The 20,872-nt window shown below is 37.2% G+C and overlaps 1 protein-coding gene across 1 annotated transcript in view; it reads left to right on the top strand.

The window, feature by feature from the left end:
• Positions 1–18,835, top strand: part of LOC134755702 (ADP-ribosylation factor 6) — a 105,702-nt gene extending 86,867 nt beyond the window's left edge. The window contains exons 3-7 of the mRNA XM_063692250.1: positions 6,899–7,004; positions 12,289–12,444; positions 14,039–14,185; positions 14,870–15,041; positions 16,097–18,835. Coding sequence (XP_063548320.1) covers positions 6,923–7,004; positions 12,289–12,444; positions 14,039–14,185; positions 14,870–15,012 — 528 coding nt within the window. The 5' untranslated portion in view covers positions 6,899–6,922 and the 3' untranslated portion in view covers positions 15,013–15,041; positions 16,097–18,835. The remainder of the gene's footprint in view (positions 1–6,898; positions 7,005–12,288; positions 12,445–14,038; positions 14,186–14,869; positions 15,042–16,096) is intronic.
• Positions 18,836–20,872: the final 2,037 nt, after the last annotated feature.

Genomic DNA, 20,872 nt, shown 5'->3' with positions numbered 1-20,872 from the left:
CTCTGTCACTCTTGCATATTCGAGCGATAAAGAGGCAGATAGCGAATTTTCGGATTCGCGTTTCCCGTTAGGTCCTCTGTAAGCAAACCGCCTTGATGCATCAATGTCATATTTTATTATCTTTGAAAACTTGTCCTGTTAAAGGCACAGTATCTATAAGTTACTCTATGGTTTACTAAACGGGCTAGTGCTGCACTCTGGTGGCAGAACATTGCAGTAATACCCCCTATTTCAAAATTCCAGGTCCAAACTTATGATTCTTCTGGATATTTACCGCGGCTTGCTCCTTTTCTTGAAAATCGGTTATTTTTATTAAGTACTCGAAACGCATCCGACTCGCATCAATACTACTCAATACATAAGTACGAGCGAAATGCATGTGCGAATGATGTTAAAATAGGATGAAATTGACATCAATAAGTTCGAATTGGCCTGCTAGCATTAGGTTTGGCTAGTGGGCTTAGTCAAAGGCCTTTGACGAGTCGATCGTAAAAGTTACCAATTCCAGCTTTGACTAAACAACAGAAGTTGAACCTCGTAATATCCAGATACTGCCTAGGAGCTTTGAATAGGTGAATGAATAAATGAATGAAACTCAGCGAACCTCATTAACTATTCCACGTTTCGTTCCAAAATAGACCGAGAAACATTAAAGATTCTTGAAATAAAATAAATTTTTCATAGTTTTATTTCCTGTGTAACTATCGCATTTTTGTTTAATGATTTTATAGTAATTAGTGAGTTTCGGTTGTCACCTTCGAAATATTCGTTACTTTATGGGTATAAAACAGGGTTTTTACGGCGTGACGCGGGGCCATAAAAGGTGAAACGAGGTACTGGTGCCTTGAATTAGGTCGGGTAGGGTTGACATTTGACATTTTCTAATGAAAGCGGATAATTATAAGTACATATCTTACCAAAAACATTTATATATACAGGTACATGTTCTTCTAACTTCTAAATATATATTTGTGCCATTCTCAATCAAAAGGGTACGTATTGTCGGTTGTCAATAAGGCGCTATTTCCATATAGCTTCAATTTGAAATCAACCTTATTGACAAGCGACAATGTGGTACCTTTTGGTTAAATATGTCACATTTTTTGCCGTTTGAAGATACAAAAAATAAGTAGTTCGCTCCGAATAGCACCAGCAGAAAATAGGACCTCTTCATATCGTATACTATGAACCAGCTGTTTGAACTGTTTTTGTTTGATAGCTATTGCTACGACCGAACCTAATAATTGTAGTGTATAACTAGCCTTATGTTCCGTTTTTGCATGTACAACCAGCCTTAAAGTTTGTAGTCTATGATTGTTCATTATTTTAGCATGTGGGTATTTTTGCACTTTGTAATTTTTCCTCAGTCACCCGTTGACCACGAACGCTGTAAAGAGTTCGAAACGTCGGGATGTATTATAAATTCAATATACGCGATATAATCCGTTTTCATAGTTTTATTTTATAATATCATAATTAATATGTATAATAGTACTCACCGCTCCCTGCTATATAGGGCCTTGGTCTAATAATACAGATTGACAATATCCAAGAGTGCCTTGACTGTTATTATTGCTACTTAAGAGATTTCCTTAAAATTATTCAGTATAATAAACTTCATTAATACAAAGTCAAGAAATATCGAAATAGGTACTACGTAGGTACCTACCAAGAAGCCAATTTGGTTCACTGTTTCAAATCCTGTACGATAAGTTGTCTCAAAATAGGCAAACCGGTGGGAGTTTTATGGACGATCTGTCACTGGTAGTTTCAATTTTAAAACCTACTCTCTATTGACGGTCATCTTAATCTAAAACATCAATCATAATACCCCAGGTAGACATTTCCAAATTTGATTTTCATCCAAGAAATTCATCTCTCATCTTAAAGCAATCTTGCTTGCATGCCAGCTTTCTTAGTCCAACCAATCGAGTCGAATCCATGTATTACAGTATTTCACTTGATAGTCTTCTGTCTATATTTAGACGAGTGCAGTATCTGGGGCGGCGGTGTTAAGTAATCTAGTCGACTAGGCGTAGGGAAATTGATTACTATCAATTTAATATCTTTTCCAATTAATTATACCTCTCGCGTCGAATGATGACAGTTCATTTTTACATAGAGTAGTATTAACTGTCACGTACCTAGTAATATATTTGTAAGCATTTTTTTGGAAGCTTAGCACATAAATTAATTTAGAAATTAGAAAAAAAAACCCGTCCAAGTGCGAGTCGGACTCGCGCACCGAGGGTTCCGTACTTTTTAGTACTTGTTGTTATAGCGGCAACAGAAATACATCATCTGTGAAAATTTCAACTGTCTAGCTAGGACGGTTCACGAGATACAGCCTGGTGACAGACAGACAGACGGACGGACAGACGGACAGCGGAGTCTTAGTAATAGGGTCCCGTTTTTACCCTTTGGGTACGGAACCCTAAAAACGTTTAAGTAATATTAAAAATACGGTAAAAACGTCCTCAGCCGAGCGCATGATTGACGCGACAGTATCTCGCCGCGAGATAGACTACCCGTCTTTTGCTAACTGTATGAATTAAAGGGGGACGGGTAGTCTATGTCGCGGCGAGATACTCTCGCGCCAATCATGTGCTAGCCCGGCAGTGTAATACAATCTTAAAACGATTTTAACCTACTTATACGTATAGGTATTATTTATAGTTATGACTGAGATGAAAATAGAAAAAAAATGTATTAATATATAATTACATACTGAACTTGTGGACTAAACTTGTAGTACAGAATTATATAGTTGTATGGTTTGACGGTAGCAGAATTTTCATACGCAACGACTCCTCTCGTTGATCGGACTAAAGGTAGGCGTGGATCGTGGGATGTTTGAACAATGGAGGATTTCCTTGGTAATTAACTAATTATTACTAAGTATGACAGTAATGTTATCGCTCGAGCCGTATGCATTTTACGTAACAATTGTGACAATAGGTAATATTGTTACTAAGTATGACAGTAATGTTATCGCTCGAGTCGTATGCATTTTACATGTATTACGTAACAATTGTGACAATATAGGTAATATTATTACTAAGTATGACAGTAATGTTATCGCTCGAGCCGTATGCATTTTACGTAACAATTGTGACAATATGTAATATTGTTACTAAGTATGACAGTAATGTTATGCATTTTACATGTATTACGTAACAATTGTGACAATATAGGTAATATTATTACTAAGTATGACAGTAATGTTATCGCTCGAGCCATATGCATTTTACGTAACAATTGTGACAATAGGTAATATTGTTATCTTTTTAACCTTGTTTTAGGCAAATAATCTTATAAAGCATAATGAGCAGTAATACGACACCCACACGAATATGATTTTAATGTATGTTACAAGATTTGTTACTAGCACAGGCTTCGGTCTTTTTAGGCTATCACTGCACACTATAATATGTTATGTTTCAAGAAATTGTGAATAAAATTAATAATGAGCTGGTACTCACTATGAAGAGCAAGTATGATTTCTAGTAAGAAGCTAGATTCATTTCAATAACCTCAACTTTCATTCACCTCTCGGCGAGAAGATCAGATGGCATTGCCAGAAACTCATAATTTTCAATTTATTAGACAGTTATCCAGAGTATACCAGAGTATACCGACCCTTTGAAATGCGCAAACATAAAAAGGTTCCAACCATCGATCTCTTTCTTGAAAGTAATTAGAACTAAGAAAACCAGGCATTGTAATTAATAATTATGACAAACTCCAAACCCTCCACATTTTCGTAGGCGTGCGCTACTTTTACTCTTGTTATTTGCTAATGAAAATGTAATTGGTCCGAACGAACGCTCAAAATAAATAACATGTATTTTTACCTAATGAAAAACACACAGTCTACTGAATATGGTCTCTTTGAAGCAAATATTCCGATATTTTCCTTATATATAATCATTCCTAAGATCCCAAGAATCCCAAGATACTTCTCAAACGGGCCGTGTCAATTGCCTTACGTCTAAATTATACCAATAAGGATAACAAAGTCGTATTCAACTACAATTCTCATATTAACTTACGACATTTGGCGTTTGAACGATAGCGTATTGGGCCAAGGCCTATGAAATATGTTAACAACTCCTAATATGAACATTTGCCATAAGTGATCTATTGGGGATAACGAAGTGTACTTTAGGTTGTGAATTGAAATGTGTAATATGTAACGATAAATAATTTGGGACTTGGCTTTTCACACCTTGAAGTAAAATGGGACCATAATGTTTACTTTGACTGTATTTTTTTGTCCTACCGCTGGTGTACGACAGTTTTCAGACATATCTGTTCTTGAAATAAAACTATGAAAACGAAATATATCGCGTATATTGAATTTATACTACATCCCGACGTTTCGAACCCTTTACAGCGTTCGTGGTCAACGGGTGACTGAGGAAAAATTACAAAGTGCAAAAATACCCACATACTAAAAATAATGAACAATCATAGACTATAAACTTTAAGGCTGGTTGTACATGCAAAATCGGTTCATAAGGCTAGTTATACACTACAATTATTGTCAAGTAGTAGTGTATAACTAGCCTTATGAACCGATTTCTAATATGTCCGCTGTCCTTTACGTCAAGGGGGAGAGAAGAGATGACCGGACGGGATGGTCTAATGGAATTAAATAGGAGTAGCAGAGAAAGCGTTATTTATTGTCATAATCTCATTTGTCATTACTGTCTACTACCAAAAAGATAGTGTCAGAACAATTACAATTACTTATGCGAAATGAGTTTTATGCGTAACATTACATTAGGACCATCAATTATTATGCGACCCAATATAGACCCCACCAGGGAGGGGGGGGGGTCGTTTTTTTTTAAATTTCGATCGCTCGATTTCGTCACTCGAAAATCGGTGGAAAACGGCGAAATCATAATTTCTGAAATACGACTGATAAAAAATTTGGAATCTAGTGGTATTGACCATTCGTTTTCTATTGTATTAGTAGAATTTAAACGCCTAGTAGTGAAGATATTATTGAACGAAATACACGAAATCGAGAGGTCGAAATTCAAACATCGGCCCCTAAGAGATATACTGACACCTTATTCCTAACTACCTCATTTATGTCATTAGAAAGCACCTAGAAAATAAGTGGAAAGCGGTAGATCGATGGAAGCCGGGCCCAAGTTTAACGAGATAAGTTGGAATTAGTCTGCCGGTTTAATGTACCTAATGATTGCCCGGACTCCCGAGACATTCTTACGTAATAGAACACAGAAAAAAAAAAATAGTTTCTAAGTCAAGTTTTAGAAATTATTTCGGATTATGTTTTTTACAAGATATTTAAAAAAAATGTGTGTGCGTGTAATCTTTACGCGCGATTGAAGTAAAACTTCTTTCACGATGACGTTTATCGCTATGTTGGCACTTCGTGCGTGTGTCACTGCTGAGCGTTGCTTCCGTCAGAAAAAAAATCTGAGGTACCCTCTAGTCGCGCCTAAAGAAGTTTTTACATGGCCATTACACCTAACGTATAAGATAGATGATATTTAAAAACGTCGGTTGTGACAGTACATGGTCGAATCAACTTTTTGACCGACACAAATCTGTCCACAACTTTTAAACTTCGTTGTAAAATTATACATTTTAAGCAGGTAATGGCTTCTACGAAGCATAACAACAAACACTGAAACATATTTCAGTTTATGGTGTATGATAACACATTCAAAGCCTCAACTGTTAAACCTAATAAACAGAAATGTAGGTATATACCTAGCCCGATTTATTGGTAACTCCAGAGACACTCAAAACTGTCAGTCAAAAAGTTGATTCACTCACATACTTATAATTAAATAATACCATTATATAATCTGTGGTAATACATCGTCTTAATTGTAGTAGAAACTGTTTTACTTAAGCTAACCTTGCACCGAATAAAATAAAGCGAGGGAGTGTTTATTATATAACTTCATATTTTCATATAAATTTCACTTACCTAAAGGGGCCCACTGACTATCAGTCCGCCGGACGATATCGGTCTGTCAGTTGTTCGGAAGTGTCAAATTTTTGTTCTAACTGACAGGCCGATATCGTCCGGCGGACTGATAGTCAGTGGGCCCTTTAACGATGACATTAGCATACTTTGTCATTGCAAGACGTCAATTCGCATAAACAAAAGTGTAAATTATAAATGCACAAAGCCGTGACGAGTGGCGGAAGACAGGGGAGGCCTTTGCCCAGCAGTGAGACACAATATAGGCTATGAAAAAAAAAATGTTGAACACCAAACCAACCAACCAACTGCAAATACTTAATATAAGTTTAGTTATTAGAATAGAATTTATTTATTCATGGTAAACTACATTTCATACAAACTTATTACAAAGAAAAATTATATTTAAAACAAAAAGTATATAAGTTTACCACGAAATGGTTGCACCTCAGCATAATGCTAACTATGGATGGTATAGAAAGGATCGCAATCTCTTATGGTAGAATTGTTGTAAAAGTGACCGCGTTAAGCTTTAAATAATAGTTCCTAATCCCTCCGGTGGCGCTAGAGGCTCTGGGACATGAGTATAACATGAACCACATAAGGCAACAAATAACCCGACCAAATTACGTAGGTTGTTTTTGGTAGTATTTCGGTGTATGGTGGCGCCGCCTAATTACTGTTTTTTGATGGACACTTTTCATACATAGAGATTTGGCTCCTTTATACAGCACATAAGGCAACAAATAACCCGACCAAATTACGTAGGTTGTTTTTGGTAGTATTTCGGTGTATGGTGGCGCCGCCTAATTACTGTTTTTTGATGGACACTTTTCATACATAAAGATTTGGCTCCTTTATACAGTCTCCATGATGCTAACCCTAAAGTCAGCGCTGGACTTAACGTTCTATTTCATCTAATTCCAGTTGAGCGGCTGAGGCGAACACAAGATGGGGAAGCTACTATCGAAGATCTTCGGCAACAAGGAGATGAGGATACTCATGCTGGGGCTCGACGCAGCTGGAAAGACTAGTATCCTTTACAAAAACTAACATACATACCCGAAAACTAATCTTAAAATGAACGCCCCTCCACTAGGGTTTGCAGCAGGAATCAAAGTTTTACTTTATTTATTTATTTGAAAATGTAGTGATTTCACTCGTCAATCGTTTGCGCCGTAGCAAACGAAACGGTCTTCTTCTTGCTCGTGTAGAGGGATCAAACTTCTTAAACTAAATTTTTGTCTGCCAATGTTTTGCCACTTCTAGCCCTCGGGGTGTGGCCCTCAGGAGATCTTCCTCAGTGCACATCGTTGAGCACAGAGAACACTGTCTCATGTGTATTGTTGTTTGGGTTACTCCACACTCGCAGAATGTATCACCTTGTAAACGAAACGGTAATGTCTCTCTATCACTCTTCCGTAAAGTGCGACAGACAGATAGCGTTTCGTTCGCTACGGCCCTAACGATTGACATTCTGGCTAGGCTCCTAGGATCATGAGCTCTTTCGAACCTAACAAGAGAAAAGGAAAGTGTCCCAAAATTTGCATACTATTTTTCTTTCTATGAAAAATGGTCACGGAATAAAAATAAAAATCAACCGACACTTTTGTTCTAAATAAATTTTTAACAAGCAGAAACGTCTGCGATCGATGCTATTAAGCTTAGAATAAATTTAAAAGTGGAAAAATTACTGCCTTGAGCGAGACTTCAACCGTGATCCAGAGGCCGTGAGTTCAAGTCTCACCCAAGGCAGTAATTTTTCCACTTTTAAATTTATTCTAAACTTTTGTTCTATTAGGGCCGAAAGAGCTCGACATTCTGAAAAGAAAAAACACAATAGTTATTCCCAAATCTGAAAAGAAAGTGGTGTAATTTTTTTTTTTTTTTTTTCATTTATTTGGAGCATTGGCAACACGGCCATCAGCTCAAACGTGTAGTGTACAGTTAAATAAAATGGCCCTGATATGAATCAGGTCTGGATTGTTTAGTAGAGGGTCTCCTGAACAGTACTACACTTTAGGCATAATCTGTATTGTTGGTGTTTATACCCTACTCTCTCGGCCTAGTACCAATTTGCTGTCTCGCCACTGTATTCGGTACGTGTGATCAAGGCATTATCATCGTCCTCCTAGCATTTGTTTCGTACTGTGACGGGGGCCGTTTCCTATACTTCCATTTGAAATCCTGTTCCGGAGTTTCAAAACTTAAGGCCTTAGTCAACATCCAATGTTCAGCTCGACTACTTTACGTTAAGCACTAAAGGCGCTTAAACCTTTAATAGCTAGGAAAGCTTAATGCCCGGGAGAATCACTTCTGGTTTTCTCAAGAGAAATAGCCCGTTTTAATAACAACCTCGAGCCAGTAAAAACATTTTAGACTGGGTAGGCTTATTCGCTTCGTCTTAGTCAAGGACTCAACATATTTGTTTAATGCCACGGGATTATGTACGGGCCTAAGATTAAAACTTGTTCTAAGAAGTTTCAAGTTCCTAAACTTACTTAGGGTTTTCGTGTAACTGTATCGTTCATATATTTTTTCTTGTTATTTTTAGCTTTCGGAGGGCGGAGGGCGAAATTATATAACTGCCTTACATTTCTGACTAAGCTACCCAAAAGGGCCTTTGGCATGTTGGAAAAACACTTCATTTATATTCAGCGTTTGAAAGCGATCTTTGAAAAATCGGCTTAACTTTTCTTCAAGCCCTTTTCTTAAAAAACGTTTTAACCGAAGCTACTATGTATCGTAATCCTTCGTTTCTTTACACACATTTGGCGCTCGCGTGCTGGCCGTATTTTACGACAAGGTAAGCTAAGAAAGCCTTATCTCGTATACCTAACCTAACCTACATAACCCTAGCTTGAGAGGTTTTCCACTTTCGACCCGCCTTTTACACGAATTATTTAGTTTCTTATTGTATTTGCAAAAATAATATCTTCGAGCAAGTAAGCTTTGAAACTCTCCTCATCAAAAGTTACGAACCAAATTCGCCAGCGATTTATTAAGATTTAGTTTGACGCTACATAACCGACTAAAATTCACCGCAAGTTTCGACAGTCGCTGCCCCTGGTTATGCCCTCTTTTTTTGGCCTTAGGGACAAGTTAACTCTAGGGTCTAACTTCATGTCTCGCAAAGCTAAACTGTGGATTAAACCGCAGTATTTCCAGACTTAACCCTATACGACATTCAAACCTTTAAGAAAAGAGCGTACTTCCATCTAAAGCCGGCCGGGAGATAGGAATTGTTGCAATTTTATTCCTCTGGTATTGCAAGTATCCATGGGTGACGGTGATTGCTTACCATCAGGCGGTTCGTCTACTCGTCCTGTATTAAAAAAACAACGGTAAATACGGCCTGGAAGCGAGAACGTAACGCAGAGTATACGTAGTGACTTTTCATATGCGTTGCGTTTATTCTATTCATTTCGCTCTGTAAACGGAGCGCGCGTCAAATAAAATAAAGCACACAAACTATCTAGGTAGAATAGGGAACGTAAAGGCGATCTTGTGGCTAGAAAAGTCTAAAACGAAATGTCTTAAGTAGATATGTACCGTAAATAAGTACGGAGTAATGTAGAAATGCTTCTTTATTTGGCCGCTTGCCCACGCTTCCTGGCCCGGTAGCGTTCCGTGTTTGCATTATACATTAATTTACCTTTCGGAAGTCGAGATATACATTACTTTGCTGCAAGCTTTAGCTACAATTAATTCAGAAATAGTCATGACCAGAAGTTATGGAGTCAGTTTTCGTGGTTCAAATAATGGCACAAACTTTTCGACAGCACGTCTCGTTTTGTAGCAATACGCTGAAGTCCGTAGCTGGCCACCATCATCCACTGTCACCTATCCAGAATCTATGCAACTTGAGGTCGCCTACCCTATATCCACAGAATATCTAATAGCACTTAACTGTCAACCGAAACTGATTACGAGACATGTTGTTGTTCCTCAGCGCATATGATGTATACCTGTATAACGCATTATTGTAGGGACTTAACTATGCCTATTAGGTAAATCTGTAGTCCTACGCCGAGTGCGCTCTTAGACTTGAGTAAAATACCACTGCTATTACAAATTACAATAGTTAACCTCTCATCTGCATCATTTTCATCTGTACAATCGCTCAAGTCAGCAATATACACTCAAATTCCATTGCACTTCCCGATACTCTGACCCATTTACCCGCGCAATTATCCCAGTGATACAGTCGTGATATGCACGCGATCGCGCTGGGTCATTTTACGCTCGGTTGCAATGCAACTGCAACTGCAGTTTCGTGCACGTATGTGTGTGCAATGTTTGAGCGGTGTGATGGTTAGTAATTTGTTTGTGTTACCGTGTTACCCATGTCGTGCCTGTACTCAGCCTGAGGCACATACAGTGAATTACGAACACTGTGTTCAAAATTATTTATAAGCACTTTCTTGCATTTACTTACTTCGGTTGCTGCTACGGCAAATTATTTTTGCTTCACTTATGGACTACAATCCATGCGATCCTTAATTTTTTAAAGCGCATGATTTTACCTTTTTTAGGGTTTCGTATTTTACGTGGAAAATGACAATTGTGGGGTAAATACTTCTTAAGAATCCCCAGCAAACTCGGTTCTCCATACAAACGTAGTTACGCTCTCATTTTAGAACGACTAGCTAGATTGCTCTGAAACTTTGTACTTACAATAGGATAAGGTATATCTAGGTCTGTAATTAGTTTATGTAGGTTCACATACAATAGTTAAAAAAATACAGCGAATTTAATATTTTCATACAAAGCTTGTTTTTGCTCTATTTCGTTTGTTTTATATACTAGAGCTATATAAACTAATTACAGACCTAGATATATCTCATGCCATTGTATGTGCAAAGTTTCATTACAATCCAACACGTAGTTTTAAAATGAGAACGAAACTCCGTTTGTTTGGGATGGTGAAATTCGGCCGAGCTTCCTAAAGCGAAATCCGAGATCTATTTGCACTGAAGATAGGATAGTATGAAAAATGCACAATCAAGCTAACAAAATGGTTGAAAAAGTAGAATATTTCAACGTTTGTCAATAGAGTTTAAACACTGCAAATTTAATTAATTATGTTTCCTTGAAAACATCATCGTTATTTATGTACCATTGTTATTGCAAGCTTGGCAACTAATTAAGGCAGCCATATTTAATGTTTGGATCATATAATTTAGTAAATTATGAATATTATTATGTATCTACATATTATCTCTTCCCGCTACTGCAAGTGTCAATAATTATTGCAAAAAGGTGTTTTTAATTTAGCTTGTGTTTTATCTTTAGGTTATGTTTTTTTTTCTTCAATTAATCTTATATGATTTTTATGTCAGAAGTGATGAATTGTTCCTTCGCAGTGCTACTTGGGTAATATTACATTATACATTCCTGCGGCCCATCTATACAAATGTAAATCCAAAATTTGCTACTGAAATTTGAACCTATAGTGCAGGGAATAGAGTTTATTTTGTTTTGTTTGAAAATCGAAAGAAATAATAGAATATGATTTAAATTTCATCAAACTGAATAAGTACTACAGCTAGCACCGTGAGCCTTAGGTTACAGTAATAATAAAAACACATGAATTCCCTACAACCATAGAGTAACTTATACTAGAGCGGTACTGTCATAGTAAATTTTGTAACCCCAGTAAATTCACTGCCATCTGTCGACACACTTTAAAACTAAAAATGAAGATTTATAAAAATACGATAGAATGTACTTAAATATAGATAAATGATTTTTTTTATTTGCATTAATTATTTTTATGATTTTGACCCATGTTCTTTCACTGATATGCGTTAAAATTGTTAAATAACAAACGAAACCGTCAATGCCATTTATACGACTGTAGGCTAAAACTAGTAGCGCCCTCTGAACGAGAATCAAATTTTCTTGATTTTCGAGGCACGTTTTTTCCTTAGACTGTATCCATCTATTACGGAGTTATATCTATCTTTGCTACAACTTTACACATTAGTACATTGTGCAACATGGGGCGTAAGTTAAATATTGCAAACGAGAGTATAGTTAAATCGCGACGGCTTGCCGGAGTGATTTATAGACTCGAGTTTGCAATATTATTACGCCCCGTGTTACACACAATGTTTTTAATCACACTTGCGATACAAAAATGAAGTATAGAGACAAAAAACTATTGATTATAATACTAGAAACTTCATAACTCCCGCTAAGCCTGCGTGCAATTCCACATTTACTGAGCGAGTGTGATGAAAAATATGTAACTGGGTCATCATGGCCTTGAAGATGTTTAAAATCATAAATTTTATCCTTAACATGCACTTCAGCTATTTTATATAAACTTAAATTAGGTCAGTCAGTCACAACGATACCCACGGTCGGTTTCAACGTGGAAACGGTCACGTATAAGAACGTCAAATTCAACGTTTGGGACGTCGGGGGGCAGGACAAGATACGTCCGCTTTGGAGGCATTACTACACAGGTAAGAATATATAAAAATATAAAATGTTTCAACGTGGAAACGGTCACGTATAAGAACGTCAAATTCAACGTTTGGGACGTCGGGGGGCATGACAAGATACGTCCGCTTTGGAGGCATTACTACACAGGTAAGAATATATAAAAATATAAAATGTTTCAACGTGGAAACGGTCACGTATAAGAACGTCAAATTCAACGTTTGGGACGTCGGGGGGCAGGACAAGATACGTCCGCTTTGGAGGCATTACTACACAGGTAAGAATATATAAAAATATAAAATGTTTCAACGTGGAAACGGTCACGTATAAGAACGTCAAATTCAACGTTTGGGACGTCGGGGGGCAGGACAAGATACGATTGAGAGATTGATGTTTCAAGAGCTTCTAAGCGTATGCTATTGTGATAAACAAGTGCAATTGTACTTCCTGGTATCACTTCCCTCGATTCATTCTCGGCACCTGCTCTGAATAAATCAACGGATTAGATGCACAACGCTCATCTATAAATAAATATCATGTGTGTTAAACAGTTTTCTATTACGAAAGTTTTTGTTGCTTGACTGTTTCTTTTAATGACGTCTTATTTTTAGATCTTAGATACTAAAACAATAATTGGTCCAACCAATCCGTCATTTAGTTAAGTAAAGTCAATGACTAAAGCAAGCTGTGACTAATTTACAAACCAATTACTGCTTCTGTACTTTGTAAAATGCAAAAGCAAATTGGGGCAGACGAATCGAAGTACTAGCATTTTCCCAACACTATTGGAGACTGATCTCGAAACAACACTCTATAGAATTCAGAATTAGGCCACCAGCCTTCACTTCTAAACAGCTTCGCTCCTAATACACGTCCGTTTAAGAACTTAATTATTTAACTGTACCGCCTTATTCACTTATTCGTGAACATACCGTGCCGTCTCACGCTAACTTAACTGACTATAGACCTTAACTCGTTGCAGTAAGGTTTATCGGTCAGTTAATTGTGTCGGTACTAAAAACTGACCGGTCAATACGTGCTGTTACATTCTTTCACATTGTAAGAGGATTAAAATCATCCGTGAAATGCCTGTACAATATATGTTTTTATATATTATTGCCTTGACCTTATTCATAGTATTCGTGTCCGTCGTAATATTATGGGTAGTGTAGTTTGTAGGATTACTTATTCTATATGTGATTTTTAAGTAAAAATAAGACTACTTACTTTTTTATGTCAATAATTCTAAACTATCTCAAACAGGGAGAATATGTTTGTGTTCCTATTATGGCATTCTTACAAACGTGAATTTTGCCATCCGAAATGGGGTCGAAAAAAAGGAGATGGGCGTATCGCCAGTGACAGTAGAAAGTTGTAATTAACTCTCTGCTCTGGTGTTTCCTTACACTATAATGTGGGGTTCTTGAAAACAAAGAGTGTACTTAAAAGGGTCAGCAACCCAGTCCCTTGGAGTTGCAAGCGTCCTTGGGTAACAGTTTGTTACCAACAAAAAGCATCATTCGGTTCGGTAATCAGGTCGGTAAAATCACGTTGTGCGCATTGCGATATCTAATAAGATGCGTACGCACATTCAACACTCTTTTTTGTCAATTCCAGGCACTCAGGGTCTAATATTCGTAGTGGACTGCGCGGACCGCGACCGCATCGACGAGGCGCGTCAAGAGCTTCACCGGATCATCAACGACCGCGAAATGCGCGACGCCATCATACTCATCTTTGCCAATAAGCAAGACTTGCCCGACGGTAAGTCATCAACATTATATTCTTCTTCTTCAACAACAAACATTATACCGGCGCCACCATGCTCGTTTTCGACAACTAGTAGGACCTGATGAGACTGGCGAAAAATGGGGTGAGAGGACGAGAGTTCAAAGCTGCTTCTATTTCAGTGAGGCAAGTCGCCATTTCTTCGAAAGTTAAATCAGTTATCAGTGGCAATTGATTACAATTTTCATCGGATTTATCTTCTGGTATCACGACCTTCTGGACTACCTATTATTAGAAATGGCATAACTATAGCACAGAATAAATAATAGTATTATCATACAGAACGGCCACGCACCGCCCCGCCCCGATTCTATTACCTCGTCGACAGCAGGCAGATTGATGGCCGTTTGCCGGCCGTTCAGTACTATTTTTAGCAACTTACACAATGACGCTTGACGCGTGTACAGACGTGTCGTTCACACATAGAAACACATATGATTATTGATATATGGCGTGTCCGCCCTGTGACTATAGGGTGGCAAAGTTGGCAAAATGTCACCGGCCGTAGAGGAGCCCCAATTTGACCGAGAGGCCGTCAAAACACAGTGGCTGGAATTTGTAAATTCTTATCATTGTAGGCTTTATGTAGTTACGCCATTGACAATTAGCATGTCTTCCTACGACATAATTTATTAATAACCAAACCATTCTCAATTCCAGCGATGAAGCCGCACGAAATCCAAGAAAAACTGGGCCTGACACGTATCCGCGATCGCAATTGGTACGTGCAGCCGTCGTGCGCCACCACCGGCGACGGGCTGTACGAGGGGCTCACGTGGCTCACCAGCAACCACAAGTTATGAGCGCAGGAGTAGGCGGCCCGGCTGCCACGGTAACTATATTATTAACACATGCCCAACAAATCACACATGCTATGCGTATTTCTCATGTATTACGTCGGACGGACGATATTATAAAAGTATCCAGCAAAAACTGGCTAACAGTAGCCCGGGATAGAACGAGGTGCCAACTCGCGTCTTATGCATATTTAACTTCCACCCTGCGACCATATAGCTCTAACACCCCACTCTGGACGGCCGGTAAAGGCAAGCCAGAGGTGAAAGTCCTGCGGCCCCTGCTCAGTGTTCACTCCAGCCGGCCAATGAAGACAAGCCGGAGGGAGGGGCCTGATCGACTCTCGGGGGTATGGGACGAAAGGGACGCCACTTCCCATTCAGCTCGCCACAAGCTGCCCTGGGGGCTTATTATTATTATTATTATGCATAGTTACACTTTTAAAATTAATATGGAGTAGTTTTTTGGGGAACTCACATGTAAAATAAAACGAAGCGCGATAAAATTAAGCTTGCCTGACGTAATTGTATTCCGTAAACTGTCGATAACATAGTTATGTATGTCCCTGGCACCCGGTAAAGGGTTATAACGTACTAGCTATTTATCTTCAGTTCAGAGCAATTAAGTTACAATCACACACATAAGACATAAGAGGAAGTAGACGTAGTTGAATTGAGTTAAAGAAGTACTTGATGTTGTAGTGGTAATAAAGAGAAGAGGAGCCAGTCCCAAACTTCCTTCCTCCCTATCTTGCAGGACATATGGCTGACACAGTAAATCTACTAACATTAGCTGACAGCTACTGTGCGTATGTACAATTATTGTTCACGTTATGGACTTATATCTTGGGGAGCTACGCTAGCTATGAAGCAATATTGAAAAGTACCCCTATCCTCTCTCCTCCTGAATCCTGATACAATTACTTGTCCAAAAAAGACAAAAAAGTATGTATGTGATATTTTTATTTACCCATACATGTCCAGAAGTAGTTTTTGGACTGACGAGTAGTCTGGCATGATATGGATTAGTTACAAATTAAAATAATGTGATGCTGAAAAACTCAAGAATCTGATATACAAATTTTTTTTTCAGGTGAGGATTTCGATGCCATTTAATTTAAGTACGCTGCCCGTGCCGTCGAATCTTGTAATTTCTCAAACCAGTGTCCAACGCGGGCCCATCGTGTAATAAACACTCAGTGTGGTGCGATATGCAAGACTGTCCAAAACAGCGAGGACTATTCAATTATTAGATATACAGATGTGCGATGCGGAGAGTTTTCGAAAATCTGCAAAAGGGAAATTTCGCAAGAAATAAAAATATTGTATTAGGCTGCGTTACCACCAGAGATGTGCGAGGGATGTATTTGTTAGGAATCAATAGAAAGGGCTGCGCTGAGCGAGGATAGATAAATGAAGTGATTCTATTGGTTCTTAACAGACACATTCCTTGGTACGCATTCTCTCTGGTGGAAACGCAGCCTTATCTTATAGCCGCCCACAGGTCAAGACATGCCAAGAACAATGCAATTTTGATTTGTCAAAATAAAGGTTAGATATACAATGTAATTTAAGGTCTTTTTATAAGCCTCTGGGCGGCTAGAGGTTCCTCATATAAAATTATGAGAAGTTCCGAAATAATTCCATGTGGAAATTTCGCAATTTTAGGAAACTCTCCGATGACACATCAGTGATTAGATAGTTTGTGAACTTTCACAAAAAAAAAAATGAGAAATCAATTATTCCATTATTTAATTAAATTAGAGGTTTGTTGTATCGATTGATTTATTTTTTTTGTATGTTTATTTAAATTACTTAGAGTAAAGATTTTTTATTAATTTAAATGTGTACCTCCAATTTTGTATGATAGTATGGTAGAAATTCGAAGTTTTTAATGCATTATATTATATCAATTGAATGTGGATAGGAGAGATCGCAATATGTGTATTACTTAAGTAATAACTATCACGCCTGCGCTATGAAGCTGGACGTATTTGTATCTTGACTGTTATCCTTTACATTATAATATTCGAAACTTTCGCGTTTTGAACACATTTAAAACCGAGTTTATCGCGAATTTATTTACCTATGTGCCTTTATTTCCTACGTTACGCAGGTTTCACTGGTCAACAGATTTTTGTCGTATCGTCGGAAATAAATGTAACAAGAATAAATTCGCGATAGACACGGTTTTAAATAATGTTATCCTTTGCAGTATTACATTCTCTTGTTCCTTGATTTAATAAATTAAACTAAAGGTTAATCTTTTCTTTTCTTGATGGACTTGAGGGCGGTGTTGCCCGTAGCCAATCACGTCAAAGGGTAGGAACAAAATAAATGCTCTTAGAGCACGACGCTGTTCGGTGGTTGTTGTAGTTGTCTCGTAAAACCGATAGCTGGATTTTACGAGAAGCACGTGGACTACCGGCCGTTGACTCCAAAATGGTGGTTAAACACGCTTTGAGATTAATTCTCCATTCACTGCACACTACCACATTAGATTATTGTATAATAAAGCTATCGATATTACACTTTAAACAATATTAATGAGCAAAAAACAAAGGAATTAATCACGAGGCTACTATCAAGATGGCGTTCGAACCGGATGTCAGGTTAATCTTTAAACTTTCAATTAATTTTAATAAAAGTTTCGTTAATGTAAAGTCTAATCGCGTTATAAATGCGTTACAAGCCTCAATTAGCTGTTAATCGTTTGTCTTAATCTGTCATTTTGACTTATCTATTTGTAAGAAAGGGATAAAACATAAATTAAATAATTGAGACTTGTAAAGTTTTATCAATGTTTTTTTTTAAATCATTATTTACCATTGTATATGTATACTTATAATTCATAATCACTATATAGTATAAAACAGTCGCTTCCTGCTGTCTGTCTGTCCCTATGTATGCTTAGATCTTTAAAACTACGCAACGGATTTTGATGCGGTTTTTTTAAATAGAGTGATTCAAGAGGAAGGTTTATATGTATAATACATAACCATTGCACACGTGCGAAGCCGGGGCGGGTCGCTAGTATAACAATATAACATTGTATGATGATATTGTCTTCGGTTACCGCGATAGTTACTCATGAAATAAAACTATGAAAACGGATTATATCGCGTATATTGAATTTATAATACATCCCGACACCCGTTGACCACGAACGCTGTAAAGAGTTCGAAACGTCGGGATGTATTATAAATTCAATATACGCGATATAATCCGTTTTCATAGTTTTATTGTATGATGATTTGAAATGAAATTTCTTAACTGTAATCTAATTAATAAGTTGGTAACTACTGCGATTTTCTTTTCAGTTGTATTATTATGGAGTATCCGAAAGTCGTTTGTTGTATGTAATTATAACCAATGTATATTTTCCTTTATAATATTAAACTCAAAACAGTCAAGGTATAAACACAAAATTGTTGTAAATCAATGTACATATTGATGTTTTACAATGTATGTACATAACGAATATTGTATTATCATCTTATAATTTCATGTTGGTGTATTTTGTATAAAAAGTAACCGGGATCCCTTAGGCTTTGTGTAAGAATTATAAATAAATTTCTTGAAGATTACAACTGAATAAAGCAACGCATTTTCGTATAAATGTACCTAGATTAGGTTGATCCATTTGCCGTAAGTTGTATATAATGGCCAGTGAAATTAATGTAAACTATACACAAAAGAATATTAAGACGCAAAGTATTTTCAAATTATTGTACCACCATAAAGCATAGAAATAAATTAAAAATGGAAAATTTCACTCTTACGCAAGGCTAGAACTCGCGACTGGATTACTAGCCCATAAGATGTGTAATAACGTTACGATAGATGTCGCTAGACGCCTCCCTAAGGGTGCATATGGTGGAAATATTAGCTGTCGTCGAGTGAAGTCTCGGTAGCTCAGTTGGCAGAGCGATGGCCTATTCATCCAGAGTCGCGGGTTTGAGCCTCGCCCGTGGATTTTTCCCAATTTTAATTTATTTCTAAGCTTTATGGTACGTTTTTGCTTAATATAAAATTGGTTTATTGTACCACCATAACTTTCAGTAAGTATATATAAATTAGGGCTGATGATTGGCTAGAGAATGCCTTGTGGCATAAGTCCACCTTTTTGTACTTTATTGACTACGAAATAAATAATAAATTGTTGACAGCTATAGCGGGTCAAACAAGTTTGTCAGTAGACAAAGGCGCGAAATTCAAATTTTGTATGGGACGATAACCCTTCGCCCATTTTTTTAATTTTGCCGCCCTTTTTTTTACTGACGGAAATGGCTTGACAGAGTATAAAATGAATGGTAAAAAGTTTGTCGAGCGTAAACGTTTGGCAAAATTCATTCATTCACAGTTGTCACAAAACGTATGGCGTTGTTTAGCGCCATCTACTTGTATTGCGTCTTAATATTCTTTTATCTGTGGACTAAACTAATAAGCAATAACGAAATTAAAAAGTTACTAATTTATACTAATCATGTTGTGTCTGCTTGAGTTTTGTTTATAATTTTTATATTTACCAAACGTGGGAATTATCGGGGAATTAGTTATCATTTTGAATAAAGTGTCATTGTCTAAACTTAGATATATTTGTTAAATGAAATATTTCCTCCGTAAATGATCACTGAAATCGTAAAATCAGGCGTTTTGTTGGTAAATTAGAATATTCTTAATTTTTCTTGAAAATTTAATATTATTATTAATCTGTTTTTGTTGTTAACATTTTCTATCAACTTTCAGTATTCCACAGTGGCTCTCGACATCATATTTATTTACAAATCACTAAGTACCCCAATAATTCCCATATATTTCCGAGTAATTTCTTTAATTGTAACGCGACGTACGCTTGTAGCTTTCAATGTATTGTGGATTAATGACCATCTAATGTCAAAAAGTGGCAAGATTTCCATAATTACTCAATTTTTTGATTATTTGTTTCTTGCCTTATGATTGAACATGAAATCTTAACTTAAGGATTATTAAAATTACAGTGCTGTTATTAAAAATTTGCTTCGGCAATATATAATAATCAGTAATTGGCGGTTTGGATGATATCAAGTTGAAATGGTAACATGAATAGTCATAGTCATAGTCATTTATTTTATAAAGCCAATTTACAAGTCAGTTGCTAAATTACTATACAGTAAAGTTCATCGATTAACTGGCGCGGGCAGTGCACGGAGTACAGCCGCCGCGGACACTCGTGCCTGAGGAAGTATTCCCGACGAATCCGAAACATGTCGCCAAAAGCGAATAAAAATAATAGTGAGTGAAACCGTATTCGTAATACTTTGAAATATGCCTCACGATAGTTTAATTTCGATTAAACTGTGTTTACTGCTACTAATATTATAAATGCGAAAGTAACTGTCTGTCTGTTGCCGCTTCACGCTTTACTGAATCGATTTAATGATTTTAAAAGAAAAAATATTGTCGGAGCGCAAAGTTATAGTTCTAGCACTGTATTTTTTCTAAATATTTTCTAAAAAGTTAAGAACATGAGAGTATTGAATACCCCCACAGGCAATACTAGACTGTACTATATTATTAACTATGTCTATGCTTACATAAAAAAAAACATCGTTCTTAACTTTAGAAAAGAAGACATTTTCTTACAGATTTGTTCATAGACATATATATATTACTTCGTAAAGACCGGCCTTACGAGCACTACGAATGGGGCCGATACATTGGAGTCAAAATCGCACTTAGTTACACCAGCGTGCTCAGTCGTGTTGCGAATTGCGCAGTGGAAAGGCGTCACCATTGGTGTAAACAAAGTATAAGCGTATGCATACAATTCCGACTGAACACCGACGCTTTCCACTGCGCAATTCGCCACACGACAGCGCGCTGGTGT

Source organism: Cydia strobilella, chromosome 3, assembly GCF_947568885.1.
Source record: "Cydia strobilella chromosome 3, ilCydStro3.1, whole genome shotgun sequence".
In the NCBI taxonomy this organism is placed as follows: domain Eukaryota; kingdom Metazoa; phylum Arthropoda; class Insecta; order Lepidoptera; family Tortricidae; genus Cydia; species Cydia strobilella.
This window is presented reverse-complemented; position numbering and strand designations above follow the sequence as displayed.